This window comes from Lygodium microphyllum, chromosome 29 (assembly GCF_053477565.2).
Source record: "Lygodium microphyllum isolate KBCC chromosome 29, Lygodium_microphyllum_v1.1.10, whole genome shotgun sequence".
NCBI lineage: Eukaryota > Viridiplantae > Streptophyta > Polypodiopsida > Schizaeales > Lygodiaceae > Lygodium > Lygodium microphyllum.
The window spans coordinates 8,277,133-8,301,730 of NC_141163.1; the positions used below are offsets into that span (position 1 = coordinate 8,277,133).

The 24,598-nt window shown below is 42.1% G+C and overlaps 1 protein-coding gene across 1 annotated transcript in view; it reads left to right on the forward strand.

Moving 5' to 3' along the window:
* The first annotated feature begins 4,418 nt into the window (after positions 1-4,418).
* LOC148010349 (thioredoxin-like protein AAED1, chloroplastic) overlaps positions 4,419-24,598 on the forward strand; it is a 59,513-nt gene continuing 39,333 nt past the window's right edge. Inside the window, exon 1 of the mRNA XM_087672229.1 lies at positions 4,419-4,866. Coding sequence (XP_087528355.1) covers positions 4,434-4,866 — 433 coding nt within the window. The 5' untranslated portion in view covers positions 4,419-4,433. The remainder of the gene's footprint in view (positions 4,867-24,598) is intronic.

Consider the following 24,598-nt stretch of genomic DNA (forward strand, 5'->3'; position numbering starts at 1 on the left):
ACGAATTTGATAGAATCAACCATAATCTTCAACATCTTCATAGAATCCATCATGACAAACAAGAACATAAAGGAATACACCATTTTTGAATGGAAATCAATCACATAGTATTCATCTTCATTGTCTTCATAGTTCTCTATCTATCAATCTCTCATAGAAGGATACATTGTTTTGATAGAATTAGATATCTCTGACTCTCTCTCTCTCTCTCTCTCTCTCTCTCTCTCTCTCTCTCTCTCTCTCTCTCTCTATCAATAGTATGTCATCTCCTCACTACAATACTCAAGAATAGCACTTAATAATCCTTCTTAAGTCGTGGATGAACCTCCCAAGATGTATGGGAGGTATGAAAGGGCACTAGAGCCGCTACAGTGTCTCTTCATAGCTCACTACTGTCACTTCACTTCAGTCTTCTCTTCAATCTTCAGCAGTTGCTTCTTCCGTTTATTTTAGATCTTTTGAACTTAGATTCATCCTTTCCAAAAGTTAGAAAAATTTTCCAAAGTCACACATACATTCTATAGAACACTTACAGAAGATCTATAGAACAAAACAGAGCAGAGACAGAGGCTCTATAGAAGGTCTATAGAGGGTTACAGAAGGTCATTAGAGAATAGCAAATCCTCATAACTCATACTAAAACCATTCCAAACTATCAAAAACTTTTCAATAAGCTTTTAAAAGACCTTAACCTTCAAAAATCATCAATCCATGCTTCATACAAAAGAAAATCAGAACAAAACAGAAGCTAAACATAATGTATTAGAACCAATCAGAACCTATCAGAATATCACAGAGCTTCATATTTTCACTAAGAATCATCATGAGCTTCCAAAACATAATCAATATCATCCAAAACACTCTCAAACACTTTCAAAAACAACCAAACATCACTCAAAATTCATCAAAATCAACCCTCTTGCTCCAAGTAGCATCCACAGAGAGACCTCTCACGGCCAGTTCGGTCCACGTACCTGGTGCGGCTAACAACCCCCTTGGTTAGGGTCAGGTAGACAATCGGGGGTAACTGATGATGCCTCTCCGTCCAGGCCTTCAACCTGAAGCATTAATTATTTTTCCATCTTTAGTTCATTGAGCAAAGAAGTACAAACAGTGCTCCTAACTGTACAAACACAATCAATCCAGTGGTCCTTTATTTGGCCAATTGCTAAGGTGTGAATTCTTCTCTCCGAATGCATCCAACATTCGATCCGGGATCAATTGCGACTTGGCAAGATCCTCAAGGGTTTATTTGTTTACCCTTTTATCCTTGGGTTAGGGTTTATACCCTATTAACCCAAATTAACAAACACCTTAGGTTCCTTAAATTAAGACAGTAAATCCTGGGCAACCTCGTCGCCCAACTTGATTGGTCAATTTCTTGCAAGGCAATACATAACTTCCTTATCTTGGCAAATCAGCCCAAGGAAGGGTGATGTAGCAAGATGTCTACTTATCCTCTTGCAAATTAGACTTGCACTAGAACCTACCAACCTTGTTTTAAGGAGTGGCAACTCTACTTTGTGATTTAACACAAAACCATGCGACGTTGCAACTTGTTGCATAGGAGTCGCATCTGACTTGTGGGATCATTTCTCCCATCAAATGGCATTTCTTGGTCAAGAAATACGTTTGGTCAAGATGTAGGGTTTGGGATGTCTTCTTGACCCAACCCAACCCTAACCTTACTAGGTTGATAACGTTTGGCCCTAGGGTTTCTAAACTTAATCGGAAGACTAGTATTAGGCCAATTTATCCTAGGGTAGAAACCCTAGATTGTTCTTGCATAGGCGTCCAACTAACCCTAACATTCCGTGAATGTGGGTAGGACCTTTGGGATCAAAAGTCTTGACTTGGCTTCCCAAGTGCGATACTAGGCAGAATTTTTAACGTACTAAACCCTACCTAGCACTTTGAAGTGTTCGTCGTACCAACTAGTTATGCTTTTACGAATCCCTTGAGGGTTATGCCATTACAAGCGATTTACCTAAAATGATCTAAGTCTTGCGACGAGAACGATCTTCGCTTAGAAGAGATGCAAATAAATAAATTCAAGATACAACATTCCGTGTAAGTATGCAAATCATAGACTTTTCCTTCAATGCAACTATAGGGTTTGCAATTGACCATTTCTTTTCCTTGCTAAAATCATAATGATTGACAATTTGGGGGATAACTCACATAAAACCTACATAGATTTACATTAAGAACTATGCCTCTAAACCTTTCGTTTAATGCAATTGACTTCAGGCTTTAACATGAAATGCATCTTTTTCTAAAACAACTTCCATAAAAGAAGTTCATGCATGACGAGTGTCCTAAGACTATTGCTGACTTAATCCGTTCTACGCCAATTAATCCGACTTAAAATGCATGCATCCTCGCATGCAACAGGCAAGTTCATGGTTTCATTTTCATGCCATGCAATTATTGGACAACATTCAAATTAACCTTTATACGAATCACGTCCATGAATTTAAATCATAAGTGCAACATGCGACAAGCTCTATCCTTCTTAGCACGATCCATCTCTGATTTAAGCATCATATATTCAAGGGGATTGCAACTGCCCTTGTTGACGGGAGTGCAAGCAATTTCAAATAATCGGCATGCACTAAACATTGTAAATCAAAGGGAGGAGTGCATTTAAATTTTTCTAAAAACCATCGTGCTTAAACGCATTCCTTTCATGCAAGAAATACAATTTGGAACCTGGGCATGAGGACTCGCAGCGATGTCCACGTGTAAACTTTGGTTCGAGGCTCCTGCGTGTGCACCTTGCGTCTTTTGTTTGGGGGCCATCGATGACGTAGACTCTTGAATCCTCAAACTTGTCCTTGCCTTTATCCCATCTACGAACTTCCTCCAGCCTTTGGCAAATCAGTCTCAAAAACTGCCTACTCCCTCCCTTGCGCAGAAATTTCCTTTACAAGGTATGGTTATAAAAACCCAGGAAAAAACCATGTGCACAAGGCTTATGGAAGCCTTGTTTTTTTAAGAAGCTTATGTTTGGAACAGAATGACATGGGGTGGGGTGGAAATGATTGGGGAGGAGGGGGGAAGGTGACGATTGGAGGCGATGAGGATGATGATTATGGTGACGATGACGATGGCAGGTAGAGGCGAGGGAGCCTGGCGCAGCAGGCGATGATGGCGCTCTTTGCGGCAACAAAACGACGTCTTCTCACGGCAGTAGGGGCACACGATTCCTTCCTTTTCTCCCCCAAGCTCCAAGGGGGAGGTTATATAGGCTAAGGGGGGGGGGGGGAGAGATTGCCACCATGTGGCTTGTGTGCATGCCTCTTCCCTCATGCTTCCCCACACCACTTAGCTCCACTCCCTCTCACACTCCTCTCCCTTGCCATGCATCGGCTGAGGGGAGGGGTTATTAATAAAAAAATTTGCCATAATTTTAACCATTTTCCCTCTTTCCCTTCTAGAAGAGGTGTTTTCATGCGGGCCTTCCAGTCTTCAAGCCGCGGCCTCTTATGCACCATGCGGGTGGAGTTTATTAATGCGTGAGGGTGGAGCATTTAGACCAGGGTTCTTCTAGTCGCGGGGAGATTATTTTAAGCTGCTCTTGCACGGGGCGTGTAGTGGTCAAAATTCATTAATATTTCGTGTGGAAATATTACAGTACAGGTCTAGTAAATTGTTGAAAATTGTTAATGATTTGAGATATACGCAATGTAGCTTCACCTTGTCATTTTATAGTGAACCATTTGTAGATTGTTGAAAATTGTAGTGAACCACATGTTGATTGTCGAAAATTGTTAATGGTTTGAGACATATCGAATGGGCAAATTGTGGTGGCATTTTATTGACTCCTCTACCCTAAGGGCGTGCGGGGGGGGGGGGGGGGGTGGGGGGGTTTGTTTTTTAGGGGAGCATCTGAGTTGTTCACGCAAGGGTTCCCATTTGGAAACATTTTTTCAATTAGCAGGTGGTTTTTAAATCAATTCTAAGGTCACATGCGGTTTTTTTGTTTTTGTTTTTGTTTTTTTTTTGGGAGAAAGGCTTGAAATTTTTGAAAGATGCCTTAAGGGCATATCCAATAACCCAAGGTTTGAACTCACGTACACATGCACACTCAAGCCACTTGAGCTACAACCACATGAATGTTTTTGAGAACCCCCCTTGCCATTTTAAAAATTAAAGAAAAAGAAAAGTGGCCCGCTTTTTTGCTTAGCTGTCACCTATTATTGACCTTAGGCTTCCTTTCCACGTGGTATTTCCTCAAAGTAGCAAGGGTTTTTTTTTGGAGGGTCACCAAACAAGGAGGCTTTTTGAGAGAACCCCTCGTTTTGGGGGGGAGAAAACCAAAAACCCCCCCATGTAACCTGAAATGATTTTCGTTTTTCTCTGAAAACCATTGGAAAACCTCCCCCCCAAAACCCCTGGGTGAATAGCTCCGATTGCCTGCCTACACATCCATGCTCCAGAAAGGGCTGGAACCAGAGCGCCGCTATGTGAATAGCTCCAATTGCCTGATTGCACATCATGCTCCAGAAAGGACTGGAACTAGGGCGCGCCGCGCCACTATCGGTTTGTGGTGTAAATCGATAGCTGGGCAAAAAAAGAAAAACTCAGTTATTACATGGCAACACGTGGCGATATACTCAAGCACACTTGTAAAACCTGAAGGCCTGACGAGGCAGGAGCCTGTGGCTATGGCGATCTGTTGTTCTGGGATCGCGAGAGCCTCTCTCTCAACGGCCCTACTGCTGCCTACCGCTGGTAGCAAACCGGTTACACAGTTTTCTGGAACGCGACTCCGTCTCGCCTCGCAACAAGCTTTGAGGAGCACAACACCTCGGCGTCGCCAGTTGCAGATTGAAGCTTCCCAATCGTCGGCTGTCTCTGAAGGTTGGACGCACGACTCACGAGTCTTGTGCTTCTTGAAATGATGCTGCATTCAGGGAAGTCTTGACTTCCGGCTTCGCTATTACCCGCTAGCCTACTGTTCGATCCGTGCTTTTCACACGCAATGTACTCTTGTTAGGATAGTGATCATATTAACCCTTGCTTCGGCAGAAGTTGTTGCATTGCATCTGTTCTTTTCTGTACAATGGTACATGTATCACGTCTTTATGGAAAAAGTTCTCTTACTCCCCAGCAACGTGGCCTCTCACAAGAAAAGTACACAGGAAGGGGAGAAGTAGCCTTTGCAGTTCACACGAAAGACAGCTTAGATGTCAGTGGCCGTCTGCCCTACGCTGACAAAGGTCCTCTTAACTTTTAAGTTTCTTTACTAATCACTTAAAAAACGGTGTAAAGACAGCAAATAGACATTTTAGGTTGTTGTGGATCGATGAAGTGACGGGATGGTTGGCTTGACTGCGTGCTGTACTGGTTGCCTCACACCTTTATGGACTTTCTCACAAACAAGCCACAAGAGTGCTGAAAAATAACCTCAAATTTGAGAAGTCGGATAAAGTTCTCCTAGACAGAGATTTGAGGTAAATGATCATAGCACCTGCAAGCACTATGTGCAAAAAGTAAGATGAAGGGGCGGCCTTGGTGTGCAAGATGAAAAATAAGTGAAAGCTCCCCCCTCATCAGCAACAAGGAACAAGCTTTATGCAGATCTAAACAACAATGAGATCACTACATAACTATGATAGAAGTCCATGCACTTTAGTATCCCTTAACTTCAAGAAAGTGAAGGCACTCTACCACAGGCCTTCCAAAGATCCAAGAGCAAACTTGCAAATAGCTTGATCCATTTCTTTCTATTTAAAAAGGAAAATAAATGATCAATGATGCTTCTCTCTTTAAGAAAGTATCAGTAGAGTTTTTGCAAAATAGGGTAGCCAAACAATAATTGATTTTGCAAGAATCTTATAAGTTGTAACAAGTAAAGTAATTGACGTATGCATAGAACTAGAATTTTAAATATCCCCATTGTTGAGCTAAAAATGCATTAGCTTCTTTAAAATAGCCCCAAAACATGCTTAATTTATGAATTAAGCCTCTTAGGATGCAGCCTACTAGTACATCTTTGCAAGTTATCTCGTGACGACTACAACGGCCCACTCTTCTCAATCTATCACCTCTTCCCTTGCTTGGATTGTGGATAGTGGAGCCACACATCACATGATCCCCATCCATTACATTTTTCTTACTTGAGCCCTTGCAGTTGGGCAAGGTTGGTTCAAAAATAACTTCTTAGTCAAGTTTTAGGCTCAAGTTGTGTCAATTTTGCTATTGACCGGGGTTTGGATCTCGTTTCAATGGATGATGTGTACTATGTCTCCTAGGTCAGGGTGAATCTTTTATTTATTCAACAACTTTGTTGGTTAGGGTGAATAGTTTTCTTCACAACAACCACAGATGAGGTCCTAGACTCTCAGATTGGTTTACTAATTGCTCGTGATGAAGTGTAGTCTAGTGGCCATCACATGATAACTTAGTTTGCCTAGTCGCTCGATAGTTGAGGGCTCATAGAGCCCTATCGCTTCCATGCTTTAGCCACCACATGGGAGTCTACAAACAATGAGCATCTATGACATTATCGCTTGGGATATCTCGTGCATAACTCTCTCGATGAATTATCTCGCCCTAAAATGGTTGAGGGCCTTCCATGCTTAAAACTGTCCAGAGATGTTTGCAAAGCTCATTAGCTTGGGAAACATCATTGCACTCCATTCCCTTACCAGACCACATAGAGTTGAGGTGTCCTTGAGATCAATCCATGTTGATCTTTGCGAGCCGACATCCATTGCTGCCTTGAAATGGCATGTTATACTTCTTTTTGATAGTGGATGATGTATTGAGATATATGTGGGTGTATTTTCTAAAGCACGAATCTAATGCATTCACCTTTTCTTAGCATGGGTGCCTCTGGTACATAACTAGGCAAGTCATTGTGTGTGATTGTTTGGGAGATGTTTTTGATGAGAGGGATATTGTGCAGTCTTCTCACTAGACCCTGAGCCGATTCCTCACTGTATTTCATCAACGATAGTGTCATTTGAGCAGGATTTGCCACCCGAGAATGACCCACCCGCATAATTCCACTTCTAGATTCCCTTTGTGAGACATGTTAACCTTATTGGTATTAGTAGACCATGTGGGATTCGAGGATCCTTCCACCGATCTTCACTCAGGAGGGCCCTAGAAGATTTTCCCGGCTTGCACTTTAGACTCCATTTGCATTTGTCTTTACAGTAGATTATGTAGCACATTCTGAGTCGGAAAGTTGACAACAGACTCTTCAACTTTCCCAATGGTAGACAGCCATGGAAAAGGAGCTTGAGAGTATTAACTGAAACAAGACTTGGACCTTGGTGGCTTGTCTGAGTTGCAAGAAAGTCATCGGGATCAACTGGATTTTTCAGACAAAATTAAAAAGCTGATGGAACTTTGGATAAATATAAGGCTTGCCTTGTAGTGCAAGGGTACCTTTGTACCCGCTGTTTGATTGATATCATTTCACTCGTTGCTTGCACTAGCCACTCACGCTAGTTGGCCGCTTCTTCAAATGGATGTTAAAAGTGTTTTTCTCAACAGGGAATGGGTACTGGGAGGAGGAAGTCTATGTGGAGTAGCCTCTCGGATTTTCTTCTATGGACCGTAAAGACAAGGTCTTTCATTTGTAGAAAGCTCTTTATAGTCTGAAGCAAGCATTGTGTTCTTGGTTCCAGAGGATAGATAGGTTCCCTCAAACTCATGGATATGATTTTATCCCTTATGACTCAAACCTATATGTAAAATCTACTCCAGAGGAGCTTAGCTACATTCTATTGTATGTCGATGATTTATTTATCATTGGTTCAGATTATGCTACCATAGCAAATATAAAGGCCTAGCTCAGTTGCACATTCAAGATGTGTGACCTTGGTTAGTTGTCTTTTTTGGGATGGAAATAGTATTCTTGTGTCCTTATAAAGTACTCACTTTAATTAGTGGAACAGTATTGTACCAATCAGACACGGCCTATTGCCATGTCTCTTGATCTCGTTGTCCATCTATCTAAGGATTCCTTGGGTTAGCGCTTCGATGAGCACACATATAGGTCAGCTGTAGGGAAACTTCGTTGGTTGATTCACACTAGGCCAAACTTGTACTGTGGCTTGAAAAATCTAGATTATCTTGAGGACGCCTCTTATTGGTCACCTTTATTCTAGTGGCAGCATCTTTGTTTTCTTGCAGGTATTTTATTGAAGGACATCTATGGCCGACATGTATGCTATGGGGATCGTGTGGTTCAGGGTCATTTAGACCGATCACTATCTTATTACTCTTTCCCGTTATATTCTTCCGGGTCTTCTAGTCCCTGATTGGCATTGATGGCATCTCTTGAGGAGGTGCCAGTTCTACCCTCTCTCCACATCCGATGAGTTGGATGGGACAAACTACCCTCTATGGTTGTGCAGCATGGAGTGTCTCCTCGACGATTGTGACCTTTGGGATTTTGTATTAGTCCCTATATCCCGACCTACAATGGATCCTCATGATGGTGTGACCATGGATTTCGTAGCTTTATGGGATTTGCCAATTTGAATACTAGAGCCTGCTTTTCTCTCCTTTTTAAGTTGTAGAGATTCTGTGCTCGTGCATGTTAGACATATCCATACCACTACAAATATTTGGAGGAGATTAGTATCTCTCTTCCGGATCCAGACGTTTGGGCATCGCTTATCTCTTGAGTTGAAGCTAGGATAGCTTTGTCGTCATAGATTCCCCTATGATGAGGGATTACATCCACATGATTGAGGAGATTCGGGATGAGCTTTCATTCCTTGGTACAAACCATCATCATGTAAAACGGTCTTTTCTTTACCATGCACAAGGCATTTCATTGTTAATAAAGAATGGGGATTTGGCATACCTAGTAAAGTATCTGAAGTAGTACTGAAAGATGACTTCGGAAAAGACAGAGAGAAGACGATGAAAACCTTGAGCACGAGTGATTCTTCTCCTCCCAACCACGCCTAGATAAGTGCTGGCACCTCTCACCCGTATTCCTCTGCCAGCCGTCCACTTTTCTTGAGTTCTACTATTCTTGGACTCTCTTACTCTCCAGGCTCCCCTTAACCCCGTTCGGGTGCCCAAGAGCCCGGACGGTCATTCTCGTGCTTGTTCCCCTAGATTTACCTTAATGTCACATTAAATGTCACTTTAATGTCACATTCCATATTTATGACCTTAACGTGACATTAAATATCACTTTTAATGTCACATTAATGTCACATTTCCTTCCCCTTAAGAATCGGTTTCGTCCTCGAAAACGATACTTGGAAGGTCTAACTGTAAATCGGGAAACCTTTTCTTTAAAGTACTTACTCGCTCCCATGTTGAGCTTTCTTCTGAACAATCTTTCCACTTAACCAAACATTCCTGATAAATAGTATTCCTTGTTCGTCTATTACGAACATTTAATATTTTTTCTGGTTCATGTGGATTAGATTGGTCATTGAATAGTTTCTCAATATCATCATTTAAGATTAGATTATCCAAATCACCCAGCTTCTTCCTTAATTTACTTACATGAAAAACTGAATGTATTTTACTACCAACAGGTAGTTGGAGCTTGTAAGCCAATTCTCCCACCCTTTTAAGTATTATGAAAGGACCACAATACCTTGGTGAAAGCTTTGGACATTGTCCCTTTTTCATAGTTTTAGTTTGTTCAGGCACCTTAAGATAGACCAATTCTCCTTCTTCAAAGGAGATGTCTCTTCGGTGAGGATCTGCATATGCTCTAGCTCGATTTTGAGCTTTTTTAATATTTTCTTGAGCAAATTTTAACATACTATTCATATCCTCCAAAAAGTCTTTAGCTGCCTGAACCTTTTCCTTATGCAGTCCTACTGCAAAAGGAGCTCTGGGCTGAAACCCATACATTAACATAAATGGACTATATCCAGTGGAAGAGTGCTTGGCACTGTTATATGCAAACTCTGCTATCGGTAAATACTCTTCCCAATTAGTTTGCCTTTTACTTACATATGCCCTAAGCATATCTTCAAGAATTTGGTTAACCCTTTCAGTTTGCCCATCTGTTTGCGGGTGATCCGCCGTACTCATGCTAAGTTTAGTATCCAATTTCCTAAATACCGCACGCAAAAAATGGCTATCAAATTTTCTATCCCGATTAGAAACTATATTTGCCGGAAGGCCATATAATCGGTATATGTTTTCTACGAACAATCTAGCCAATTCTGGTGTTTTAACATCAGTTGAAGTTGGAATGAACCTAGCCATTTTGGTTAACCTATCCACAATCACCCACACAGAGTCGTGCCCCCTCTGTGTTCTAGGTAAAGCAACAATAAAGTCCATGGAGATACTCTCCCATTTTCCCGAAGGAATTTCTAATGGATGGAGAAGTCCTCCCATTTTTAATCTTTCAGCTTTATTAACCTGGCATTTATTACATTTGACCACATAGTCAAGGACGTCCTTATTCATTCCAGGCCAATAGAACTGCCTTTTAATAAGACTATAAGTCTTATTAACTCCTGGATGTTCCGCACTAGGGGTATCATGACACTCAAAGAGTATCTGGCGCCTTATTTTTGTATCTTTCGGGACACATACCCTACCCTTGTAGAGTAAATAACCATTATCAATGGTAAAATCTTCCACTTGAATCCAGTTTGAGCAACCCCTGATGCTCCATTTCCTTGTTGAACATCGTCAGATATTCCTTCCTCAGTAGAAGCACTTTCATTTGGATCCCCATTTTTTATTGCTTCCCATATGTTGGAATATGCTGGATCAACCTGGCATTTCCCTTTTAAAGATTCAAGCAAGTTGGAAGTGAACTGAGTAAAACTCAATTCATTAATGATGGGCATTCTGTTGAGTGCATCAGCTACGATATTATACTTTCCTTTTCTATATCTTATCTCATAGTCGAACTCTTGGAGGAGTTCGGCCCATCTGGCTTTACGCCAGTGTAAATCCGGTTGATACGATAAAATCCAGATAAACCTAGGAAGATTTGTAGCTCTTCCAGGTTCCTTGGAGGTGGCCATTGAATAATTGCCCTTACTTTTTCTGGATCCATGTTGATTCCCTCTTTCGAGATAATATGCCCCTAATATTTGACCTCTTGTGCAAAGAATTCACATTTAGTTTTCTTCGCATAAATGGAATGTGTTCTTAACAGTTGGAATACTAATTGTAAGTGTTCCAAATGTTCTTCTTTTGATTTACTAAAGATCAAGATATCATCCAAAAAGACTACTACAAAATGTTCGAGATAGGGCCGTAAAACACTATTCATCAGTTTTATAAAGGTAGCTGGTGCATTAGTGAGGCCAAAAGGTATCACCAAAAAATCATAATGCCCATATCTAGTACGAAATGCTGTCTTAGAAACATCTTGTGCATTAATTCTTACTTGGTGATAACCTGATCTTAAATCTATCTTTGTGAAGAATTTTGCCCCTTGTAATTGATCAAAAAGATCTTCCATTCTGGGCATAGGAAATTTATTCTTCATCGTTATTTAATTAAGTGCTCTATAGTCAACACAAAGTCGCATAGAACCATCTTTTTTCTTTACCAATAAAATTGGTGAAGCCCAAGGTGAATTACTGGGTTGAATAAACCCTTTATCCAGGTAATCCTTAATTTGTCTTTTAACTTCTTGATGCTGTGTTTCACTTAACCTATATGGTGGTTTTGAAATTGGGTGTGTATTCTTATTTATATCAATTGGGTGATTTATATCACCCCTATTTGGTGGAAGGCCACTTGGTAAATCAGAAGGAAACACATCTTTAAAATCATCTAACAAACTATTCAATTCATTATTAACATTCAACTCACAAACATAAGAAAATTGTTGCTTTATATTACAGAAAGTAAAAGTATTCTGTACAGGAAGAGACCATAGCATATATACCTCACAAACTTCCTTCTTTATCAGCTTCTGAACTTCAGTAGAACACAGCAAAGGATTATCAGATACTTCATGTTCACCTTGAATAACAAAAGTCTTACCATCCCTTTCAAATTCCAGTGTATTATGGTGATAACTACGTTTTAAGGATGGTTCCAATCCCCATAGCCACTCCCTCCCTAGAGCAATATCAGCTCTTTCCATGTTCATTATTTAGAAATCGAGTTTGTCTTTATATTCTTGAATCTCAATTTCCAAATTGGATACCATTGTATCCCATATTTTATTGTCTTGGCCTTGCATCATACAAACAACATATTGATGCCCACTCTTTTGTTGGGGAAGTTTCAATTTTTTGACAAGTGCATAATTTATAAAATTATGTGTGGCAGAGTCATTAATCATGACTCTAACCCTTTTTCCAGCTATCAATCCATGTACTCTAAGTAAATCATGTGGCCCAAAAGTAGGCTGCCACATAGAAGTTGACATACAACACTTATGTTGTACATCCATGTGCAAGACCTCTAAAGATTTGTACTTTTCATGGCCCTTTAATTCTAAGGTCTGCACTACATGGATTTGTTTTTCTTTTCCCTTGCCCTTGTCCTTATCCTTTCCTTTGTCTTCCCCCTTTTTCTTTTGAGGGCAATTCCAAGCAGCATGGTTAGGGGATAGGCAATTGAAACACAACTTTTCTTTTTTGGCCTTATCAAAGTCATCAGGACTTAACTTTGGCCTCATATATGGTTTCTTTTCAAAAGGTTGTTTTTTACCCTTAAAAAATGGCATTTTTCTTTTAAATTTGCCCACAAATTTTGAGGTTTCCAATTCCTTAGACTTGGGCTCCGTATCAGTGAGACTAGTGAGTGTACCTGGACGCATACTATCTTCATAAATTAATGCAAATTTAATTGCCTCTTCCAGCGTCTTAGGTAAACTTCGTTTTACTTCTTTTTTACAGGCTTTATCTAGTCCCCTAATGAATCCTCTTGTTTTTTGGAATTCATCTATTCCTTCCAATTTGAGGATTATCTCACGATATTCCTCCAGATATGTCAGCAGGGGTCGTCCCTTTTGTCTGACATAATCCCAATCTTCCCAATTTCTTTCCATTTCATTTTCAAGAAGAAATTCTTTCAAAAAGACAGATTCAAATTGAGCCCAAGTTTCAGGTATTTTATTCGTCTCCTTTAAAGTTCGCCACCACTTATATGCTTTTGGGCCCCAAAGTTAAACTAGCCTCCAGTGCTTGGAGATGTGGTGGGGTATTTTTTAATTTATGTAAATCTTCCCATTTTTGGAGGAAATTAAAGATTGTGTCTTTATTCCTATCTTTTTCCTCCCCGTAAAATTGAGGTGGTTTCATATCCTTTAGAACTGGATTATCCCTCAATTTATGGTAAGTTTGGGGTTCCTTAGGATCTCGCATAGTCACATCTAAATCTTTCGATGAAGATGGGACATCTGAGGTTTCTATCTTATTTTTATCTCTTTCCAACAATAAAGTTAATTGAGATTTTATTTCAGTGAGTGTTTGAGTTAAAAATTCCATTTGAACCCCCTGAGTTTGCACACGAGCAGTAAGATCATCAAATTGCTCTCGTGTAGCAAAAAATTCTTCCCATTGTTCTTCTTGTATTTCTGGTTCATGGGGATCTACCATAGGTTGGTTCATGGGGATCTACCATAGGTTGGTCCCCAAAACTAGAGCTTTCCATTACCCTTTCTTTCCCTTTTTCTGCCATTAATACACTGGAATTGGAAAGCAAAGATAAGAAATTTGCATACAAAGTAAAGTACTTCCCTGATTTTAATGGCAGGCAGTGGTTGTTGGTTTGGAAAGAAATCCGAAGAGTAAGGAACAAATTTTATTGCCCGAAGAAAGTCGGTCATGCAGAAAATGGAGCTTCTTTGCAGGACGACTAGTATTCAGCCCCCTTCTTTAATAATCACGCTGGTCAGCAATGTTGCTTTCCTGAATTTGCTTCGTGCTGAACCTGTACTTGTGATATAAATACAGTCGAGGCTGAAAAGAAGAAGTCCGAACACGCAGTCGACTGATCAAACACGTATCAGAAAAGAACTTCAACTTCAGCCCGTAAAAAGGAGAAGAATGCGTGTCTTGTTGGTGTGTTCATGGAGGAGCCTTCACAGACAGGCGTGGGCAAGATTCGATGGCTCACGATCAGCTTACACGTTTTTCAAACAGGCGTGAAAAAGTGGCTGCCCTTTGATACGTTACGTGACCAATTTTACACGTCACGTTAAGTTTTCCGTGACGTGTCACGTCACTTCTGACCAGTGACTTACGGGTCCGTCGACTGTTGTCGACGTCACGTCTGACCAGCGACTTACTTTCGTGACGTGTCATGTCACTTCTGACCAGTGACTTACGGGTCCGTTGACTGTTGTCGACGTCACGTCTGACCAACGACTTTACGGTCCGTCAACTGTCGACTGAACAGATTGCGGGCACTTGAGAATCCGTCACTGCCCTTTCGTTGAAGACCTCCAGGAATCCTCACGGCTCTGATACCAATGAAAGATGACTTTGGAAAAGACAGAGAGAAGACGATGAAAACCTTGAGCACGAGTGATTCTTCTCCTCCCAACCACGCCTAGATAAGTGCTGGCACCTCTCACCCGTATTCCTCTGCCAGCCGTCCACTTTTCTTGAGTCCTACTATTCTTGGACTCTCTTACTCTCTAGGCTCCCCTTAACCCCGTTCGGGCGCCCAAGAGCCCGGACGGTCATTCTCGTGCTTGTTCCCCTAGATTTACCTTAATGTCACATTAAATGTCACTTTAATGTCACATTCCATATTTATGACCTTATCATGACATTAAATATCACTTTTAATGTCACATTAATGTCACAAGTACCGATATCGCCATCGTCTTCCGTGAAATCTGGGATTTCTTCATGTTCTTCATCTTCTGTTGCTCCCAAAGAGTTGATGTGAACATTGGCTTTTTGGATTGACAATTCGTTGCTAGATGTCCAAGTTGATGACATTTGTAACAGACTATGGGTTTGGCCTTAGACACATTATTGGTAATAGCTGGAAGTTTAGGAATGTTGGGATTTGGTTGGAAAGATGGCTTAGGATTTGGATTTGTGTTTGATGGTAAAGCAAGGGGTCGCACATTTCTTTGGAGGACCTAGCTGTGACACCTCTCACATCTTCTGTCACTAACATTTGATGTGTTCTACACCAGTCTTCTCACTTCTCATAGCTGAGAGACTCTCACTTGGGAGAAGCTAGTCCCATTGGTGCTTGAGCAGGATGCATGTCACAGTGAGTCAGATTCTTATGGAGCTTGTACGCATGGCCGTGCTTATGTGGTTTTAACTATAGGTATAGGATAAGCCAAGGAGAAGAAAGAGAAGAGGATGAAGTTGGAGTCATCGTTCGACTTTGATACAGCTTTTATGGGGAAGCGTAGAGAATATTCACATGTCCTCACTGTGGGAAGATCTTGCACCTTGAGAAGTGCTGGAGGATATACCTTTACCTTCATCTAGGAGCGAAGGTTGGATCTACATTAGAGCCTTTGTCTATCTCTATTTTGTCACCTGCTATTGCCATTGAGTTAGTGTTTCTACACATTTATTAGGTGGAAGAGTCTTCTTCGATTGTCTAGACTTCTAAGTAGCCTTGGCTCATTGATAGTGGTGCATTGAGTCCTTTGACTCCTCGAGGTGATTTGTTATAGGTTATTTGTTCGTCAGAGGATATCATTACTTCTGGTGACATTTCTTTAGTGCCTATTAGTGGTGTTGGCACCTTGTTTCTATTGTTTGCCCGTCCATCGAGCTCCGTTTTTGAGGCCCTACTTGTTCCTGATTTGGGCTTCCCTCTCCTTTGAGTTCATGTTCTTCCTAGTCTTGGGACCCGTGTTGTCTACGCCAAGCCGGCCGTCTTTGTCGAGGATTCTTCTATAGGAGCTCCTTTTGTGATAGGTTTGCAGGAGAGGGGGCTATCTATGCCCCATTCCCCTTCCATTGTGTAGGGCCCTTCAAGGCAACTTTCTATTGTTGCACTCATTTCCAATTGTGCACCATTTGTTTCACAGGTTCCATCCCATGCCCCACCATCTTCTTCAGTGGTTCCCTTATACCTCCCATCCCTTTCAACGGGGATGATATTGATCATGTATTTGTGGATTTCCTGGCCCTTTGTGTTTCATAGGAGACTTCCCAAGATCGTGAGGAGTTGCTTCAGGGTTTCTAGTCTACTTTGGGACTGTCTTTTATGTGGCTACCCCTTTTCTTCATCATCGAGCCACCATTTCCTGCTGCTTGGCCCTTGGTCCATGGTATGTCTATGCAGCTTATGGCGCCTTTGATAGTTCCTCGCTATCATCTCATAGTTGGGTTAGAGGCTTGGCTCATCTATCCCCAATTGGAGTTTTCTAGCTTGATTAGTTCGAGGCATCTTTGTTTCCGTTGCTCTTTGATGGCCTTCCGTTTGATTGGATGTTTATATGGAGATGGGGTCTTGCTCTTTCGTTGGCTTTCTTCATCTATAGACTACATTGGCATTGGCACTATTCCTGCCGCCCTCGGATTCGCCTCTCCTTAAGATTTTCGCCACGTCCAAGATTTGAGAGGGGGTGTTAGCAGTCATGCATGTCTTATGTGGTCATCTCTTGCCTATGAGCCTCAATTTTAGTCAAATGAGGACATTAGGAGTTTTGGCATTGTTTATGTATGCCATTTTATGTGTTTTAGACACTTTAGATTAGATGGAGGGCACATTAGTGCATTTATTTTTGTGCACTTTTGGTGATTCTTTAGGGTTTTTAGGGTTTCCCTATTTTTCGTCTATATATAAGCAGCTTGCCCTCCCACATCCATTATCCATCATTGATTCTTCGTGATCAGCCAACCCTCCTCATTCTCTCCTCTCCCTGCTTTTGTCTGGTGTCCACGCTGACGCATAGAGTTGGGTGTTGGGGCTGACTGGTACAACCTTGTACCTTTAGCCATTGCAGTCACATTATTCACTCTCTCTCTTGCATTCTCTCTCCTCTTCGTGTTCACTTTCCTATTTCTGTTGCACACTCTCACAGAAAGAATGCCGCATTGACTTAAGAATAATGTTGTACAATGGGGATGGACTGATCAGTCCTTGCATGTAGCCCATAGCGTTAGTGAGGGCACCAAATCAGGCTAGTGATAATGGCAACATCAAGCACCGAGTGTTGGAATGTCAGAATGTGCACCTATAAATGAAGAATTGAAGACTTAAAGAATGTGTGATTGCCAAATGGGGGGGGCGGGTGGCTATAAATAGCCATAAATGCCCATAAAGCTGGCCGACCTGCACCTGTAGGTGCCCAAAAAGCTGGCCAACCAGCATTAAATGCTGGTCACACTAAAGAAAATGCCAAAAAAAAGGGAAAGGCCGTGGAAAAATTCCAAATGACAATAACGATGTATGACACATAGAGGCAGACTATGGAAAGCAGAAACTGGTTTAGGAATTTACACAATAAGTTGATAACTAAAGGAAATGCACCTAAAACTGCCAATGCTCCTATGTCTCTGTCACACTCTGATAGGAGCTTACAACCAAGATATGAGAGATTGATGTGGCTAATATAGGTAGGCTATCAGGTCCATCGTCAATGTCCACATGTGTTGCGTTTGGCACATAGCAACATGGAACAGACGGAATGGGGGCTTGGAACGTTGGAATGCCGTTTCATAATGGAGGGAAACAGGGAATGCATTTCAATAAGGAGGAATGTTTCCAAGAGTCCGTGTAACAACGTTCCTTGAGTTGGAACGTTCTGACCAAGCATTTTATCAGCGGAGTGTGCAAGGATCAAGACATGCGATGCTGTGGTTCACAGACACACACACACACACACACACACACAGAGCACAAGACTTGATGTGGGTACAATCTCCAAAGTATCACTTTAGGTTTTTGATTTTATATATATATATACATATAAGACTGAAATCTGCAGCTAAAGATCTGCTTCTTGGACACCTTGGAAGTACAAGAGTGTATACTTGCTGTTACTTTTGGCAACCTTGCTATTGGCTGAAAGTATTCAGCCCTTTATTGCAGTTTATTGCTGAAGATGGCTAGGAGTGCATCTACGTCTGACACAAAGAATCTCTTTGAGATTCGTAAATTCGATGGCAATGGTTTTGATCTTTGGAAAGATCGTATGCAAGGTATACACTTTCTAAAGGATTGTGATGATGCTTGAGAAGAACATAAGTCTGTTGCTTTGTCAGATGAGGATTGGGCTAAAATGAATAAAAATGCCATTACTTACATTAAAATGGCCGTCACAGACGATATCTTGGTTGATATAAAGGGGCTTGATACTGCCTATGTAGTTTGGGAGAAACTCAAGGCTACTTATGAGAATACAAGTCCTGTCAATTAGGTACATCTCATGTGGAAGTTGGTCAACTTGAAGGTTGATGAGTCCAAGCCTGCCTCAGAGCATTTGAATGCTTTCACTGGTATTTTGAGGCGGTACAGGATGCAAGTTTGCTAGCTTTTGATCCTAAATTGAGGGCTATCTTCTTGCTTGTGACCTTGCTCAATTCATGGGAAGCATTGGTGGTGTCATTGAGCAATAACCCTAACTTGACATTTGATGGTGTGCGTGATTCTATTCTAAATGAAGAGATTAGACGTAAGGCAAGTGGGGAAAACAGTGGATTAGCCCACAATGTAAGAGGAAGAACTGAAAAAAGATATAATGTTGCAAATAAAAACAAAAATCATAGCATAAGCAAGGAAAAACAACCAGATGTCTAGTTAAGATGACCACCCTACACTTAAACTTGGCTTTGGTTGCATAGCTTGATCTTGGACATGTATAAGGGTGTGTGCACATTTGAACACTGTAAAAGGCACGGTGACCCTTTATTCCTGACAACTTCCCATCTAAAGGCAACGTGCGAGAAGTTAAGAGGAAAGAATCAACTAAGTCTATGTATGTACAAAGCTGAAATATACATATACTATCCAACCCCTATCATTTGGCGGCAATGAGCAAACTGCTCTGCTGGAAGACCCTTCGTGAGAAGGTCTGTAGGGTTATCATCGGTATGTACCTTGGCAAGCTCAATGCTCTTACTATCAAGTACATCCCTGATAAAATGATACTTCACCTGCATGTGCTTTGTCTTTGTATGAAAGACAGGATTCCGTGCTAGCATGATAGCACTCTGATTATCATAGTGGAGGATAGAACCTCTTTAATGCCAAGCACTCTCACCAGATGCGAAAGCTATAAAGCCTCCTTTGCATGCCTCAATGGCAGCCACATACTCTGCCTCTGTAGTAGACAATGCAATACACTTCTGTAGCCTGGATATCCAAGAGACTGCTCCCCCTGTGAATGTGAACACATATCCTGAAATAGACTTCATGCAGTCAAGATGACCAGCATAGTGTGCATCCGTGAAGCCAACAACAGATGACTTCTGCTTCCCTAAGCAGATGTACAAGTCCTTTGTGCCCTTAAGTTATCTCATGATACCATTCACTGCTTCACAATGCTTTTTGCCAAGATGTGCCATGTACCCGCTAACCACTCACACTGCAAATGCAATGTCAGGACATGTAGCAACCATAGCATACATCAAGCTACCAATAGCTGAAGCATAAGGAATCTTGGCCATCTAGTCTTTCCATCATCAGAGGTAGGGTTATCATCTGCACTAAGTTTCACATATGGAGGCAACGATACACCATTGGCCTTTCCCCCCTCCATATTGAAACGCTGCAAAACCTTAGTAATATACTCTTGCTGTGACAAATAGAGAAGACCCTGCGATTTGTCCCTGAGTATATGCATGCTAAGAATATGATTGGCCTCATCAAGATCCTTCGTATCAAAGCTACTGTGTAGTCTTTGTTTCAAGGAGTCCAAAGCATGAACATGTCTACGTGCAATCAACATGTCATCCACATACAAAACCAAGAGAATAAGGTTGCCATATGCTATCTTCTTGGTGTACAAGCAATGATCAGCTTGAGATCTATGGAATCCTTGAGATTACACAAATGTATCAAATTTATGATACCATTCTCGAGGTGCTTGTTTCAGCCCATACAAGCTCTTGTTGAGTTTACATTGTGAGAGTACGCGACAGAAGAAGAAACACGGAGAGAGAGAGAGAGAGAGAGAGAGAGAGAGAGAGAGAGAGAGAGAGAGAGAGAAAGAGAGAGCAGAAAATGAAGGAAGAAAATCTGCACTGACCGAAATTCCTGAATACAAAGGTGTGGCTGATCAGTCCTTGCATGCAGCCCGAAGCATCAGTGAGGGCACCAGATCAGGCTGGAAACAGTGGCAACACCAATGCCGGAGTGGGAAAGGAGGGAGAGTGTGCTGAAATCTGCAAGACAGTGTATGGGATTGATGGGGGCGCTGCTATATATAGCCCCCTAGCCTCAACACTAGCCGACCTGGCTTGAAAGTGGCTGACCTGCCCTAAAAGTGGCCGCCCACCCATAAAGGGACTAAAACAGGTGGATAGCCACCCGAGAAGGGAATGTACAACAAAATCAGCAACACATAAACTGATAGAGCTCCTTTGTCTCCTGCTAGACTCCGACAGGAGCTCACAACTAGGAGATGATAGACTGACAATGAAATAGAGCAGGCTAACACCCCCTCTCAGATCCTGGGAGGGTTTGAAGACCTAACATCCGCATGTGATGAAGCAAAGAAGCCTGAGGCAAGGGCTTCGTGAAGAGATCAGCCACATTGTCTACTGTGGGATAGTAGGCCACCGCCAGCTATGATTCCACGACCTGCTCTCAAACATAGTGGTACTGAATCTCAATGTGCTTCGTGCGAGCATGAAACATTGGGTTCTTCGCCAGAGCAAGGGCACTCTGGTTGTCCACGCACATCTCTGTAGGTTTTGTCTATGGAAAGTCAATCTCCGCCATCATACGAAGGAGCCAAACTGCCTCCATAGTGGTCGAACATAAGGCCCAATACTCAGCCTTTGTAGAAGCCACAGTAGGTTGCCTCTTGCTACTCCAAGAGACAGCACCGGATCCAAGAGTGAAAGCATAACTTGTAATGTATCGGCAACACGGCCTTTAAGAGAGCCACATGCCATACCCCGTTCAAGCTAGTGTATGGGAAGGAGTGTGTTTTGCCATTAGAAATAGAGCTTTTCATTGTGCGCTTTGCTCTCAATCATTCATTCGGAGAGGAAGAAGAGTTATAGTGACAGTATATTTCCTTGGCACATCTTGATGAGATTCGATTGCAGGCTTTGCTACATCAAGAAGTAGGGAAGAGAAGAATGAAAGCCTTGCATGATCTTCGGGCTAAGAAGTACAAATTCGCAAAAGGTCAATTAGTATTGTATTATGATGCTCAAAGGGAGCTCTTTCCAAGAAAATTAGAACCCAAATGGAATGGGCCTTCTAGCGGATTTGCAGGGGGTAGAGTTTAAGACTAAAAGCCCACATCGCCACATACAATTTTCTATCCCAATCACGCTTGCTTTTTGATAGGATTTTAGATAAGATTCCTACGAGTTGTTTATTAGTACTCTCAACTTGATCGTTTGCTTGAGGATTATATGGGGTAGTCTTGTTGTGCTTAATCTTCAAAGCTTCAGTCATGGCCACTATAACCTTGTTCAAGAAGTGTGTCCCTCAATCAGACACAATCTCCTTCGGTGGGCCAAAACAACAAACAATTTGCTCCATAATAAGCTCGAATCCACATCACCTGCCCAATCAGAATCACTCCATCCAGAAAAAGTGACCCCCTCTCCATACATGATCCCGTAGGATCGAGTCCCCTGCAAATACCGAAGGATATGCAAGGTTGCCGGCCAGTGATCCTGTGTAGGAGTCTTCATGAAAGAAGACAAAGCCACCACAAAAGAACTATCTGGTCGAGTGTGAATAATCCAGATGAGAGAGCCAACAAGGCACCTGTAAGGGGTAGCATGTGTAAGGGGAACTCCATCTGCCACAAGCTTGGACTCAGGGTCCATGGGGTAGGAAATAGGCCGACACTCGGCCATATGAAACTTCGAAAGAAGCTCGGAGATGTACCTGTGTTGTGAGATAAAAATGCCCAGTGCCATTTGATAGATCTCTTGACCAAGAAAGAAGTGAAGGATCCCTAGATCCGTCATCTGAAACTCGTGTCGAAGAATAGACTGAGTGTGATCCACCTCCTGAGTGTCGCTCCCTGTAATGATAAGATCATCCACATACAAGATCAGGAAAACACAAAGGTCACCCGCAACCCGAAAGTAGAGGTTGGGGTCATGATCGGAGCGCTGAAAACCACTCTGTAGAAAAAAGCGGTCAATCCTCTGGTACCAAGCACGAGGAGCCTGCTTCAAGCCATAAGGGGCCTTCCGCAACCTGTAGACATGATCCTCCTTTCCTTGCACAAGAAAACCTGGAGGCTGAGAATCATAGATCTCCTCCTCAAGGACGCCATTCAGAAAGGCCGACTTGATGTCCATCTAGTAGATAGGCCAACAGTAGTGAGCTGCAAGAGCCAAAATAACTCGAATGGTGGACATTCGAGTTGTAGAAGCAAAAGTCTCAAAGTAATCCAATCTTGCCCGTTGTGCAAAACCCTTGGCAACAAGCCTAGCTTTATGCTTGTCCAAGGAACCATCGGCAAGATACTTGGTCTTAAAGACCCATTTCACACCTATCACCTTCCGCTTCTTGGGACGCGATACAAGCTCTTAAGTCTGATTTCGCTCGATGGAATCAAGCTCTGCCTGCATAGCCTGTCTCCAAACATCCTGCGCAAGAGCCTTCTCAGCAGTTTAAGGCTCGGAATCCTGAAGAATCTGTGATATAAGAGCATAGTTCACACAGAGTGAACTATCCGGCTGGGCTTGTAATTGGGCTGATCTGCGTGGACCTGTAGAAGGAGTAGGAAAGTGAGAAACACGTGAATCCTGCACGAGCGGGCGATACCACAAAGGAATCCTAAGAGACTCCTCCTGTTGTGAGGGAGACTGAGTAGCCTTTGGGACTTGTGTAAACGCCCCGAACAACATAGTATGCTTAACAATTATGATATTCGCTTGTTTTCGAGATTTAATATAAAAGAGAATGAACACTTAAAGCTGAAAATGAAAATTACTCACAAAATTACAGCCATGAAAATGTAAAAGTAATGGAGACAAGATTGAGGGTTGAAGATGGGCAACCCCCCACCCCCCGAAGGAATGTATTTCTGCTTAACCCAAGTCCCTTAGGGAAGAGCTCAGTTACAATCAACCTGAGAGTGAGGAGAAGTAATTCTCACTCTCACAAGATCATGCTAAGATGTATAAACACACATGCATTATCTATTATGCAATGATAAGAATTGATTTCTTTACAGTATGAGAGAAGAAAGAGGGGAAATCAGCCCTTCTCCATTGTTGATTAGCAGTACATGGATAGGGCTTGCTTCTTGTTGCTAAAATGGAAGAAAGAGCTTGAGAAGGAGGTGCTGTAATGAATTTACAAGTTTGCTGTCCTGTAAAACAGCAGTGATAGAAGAGGAAATATGGAGGAATTTGATAATGGAGAAGTGGGGGATGATGATGGGGATGGATGGGGCCAGTTTCTGGCTATCTATGGGTGCTGTACATGAGTTTACAGCAAAGAAAAATGATGCTGAATGAAGAAAAACGAGCTCTTATTTATAGGAGAGGGAAGAGCTAGTACAAAAGGGAAAAGTGGAGTAGCACAAGACAAGTGTCCAGCCACATGTCATGAGATGTGACAAGTGGTGGGACACTAGGAAACTTGTGTGACAAGTGTCTTGACACTTGTCTCTTCTCTATGGCCTTCCTTTTTGGGCTGAATACTGTCAAGAATAGAAACAACCAAATTTAGTAAGCACAGTCAGAGTACAGAATTTACTATAGAATGACATCCCTATTTTTTAGGACTAGCATTTTTAGGCTAATTCGAGGCTCCTAAAATTTAGGGACCCCCCAATATGAGTGTCATATGAAAGCTTTTTCCGTGTACATCGCAAAAATGGTATCAGAATCTTCATGTGACTTTTCTATGCAAAGAAATGTGCATTTCAAGCTTTCAGCCCACACATGCACATTGTACAAGCATTTCATGATCATGCCATCTTGTTGATTGTAACTGTCTGTTCTGGCGGATCTAGCCCACACTTCAAGGCATCAATCCTTTCTGTGTGCGAGTCTAACCCTGATATGCATGAGTTCTGGTCACAGGCAGAATACAAATTCTATTTGTATAGAGTTGTGACAACTTGCAAAGCACCTGTAGGGGAAAGAGAGTCTCCCTCACCAAGGGAAGGTAGATCCTCCTCATCTAAAGAAGGCTCTCCATCGGATGGCTGTGTATCCCTAGAAGACTCCTAAGAGGAAGTTGAAGGGGTAGAAGTACTCAAAGGAGGAGTCACATTTGCCAAAGGGGGAGGGGAAGCCGTAGTAGAGGTTACAAAAGGAGGAATAGGAGGGGGAGGAGCCGAGAAAGGAGGGGTGCTAAGAGGCATCCTGAAAGGAAGAAGAGGGAGAAAAGGTTGGGGAGGGGGGGTCAGTCAATGACGAAGTATCACCTGTAAGAGAACCATCAATCGGATGCTTAGAAGCTGCAGCCTCATCGAAGTCACATCCTTGCTCACCTCAATCTTCTGTGTCATCGGGTCATAGAGTCGATAACCCTTCATGGTCGTGCTATAGCCCACGAAGATAAGCTAACTTGACTTGGAGTTGAGCTT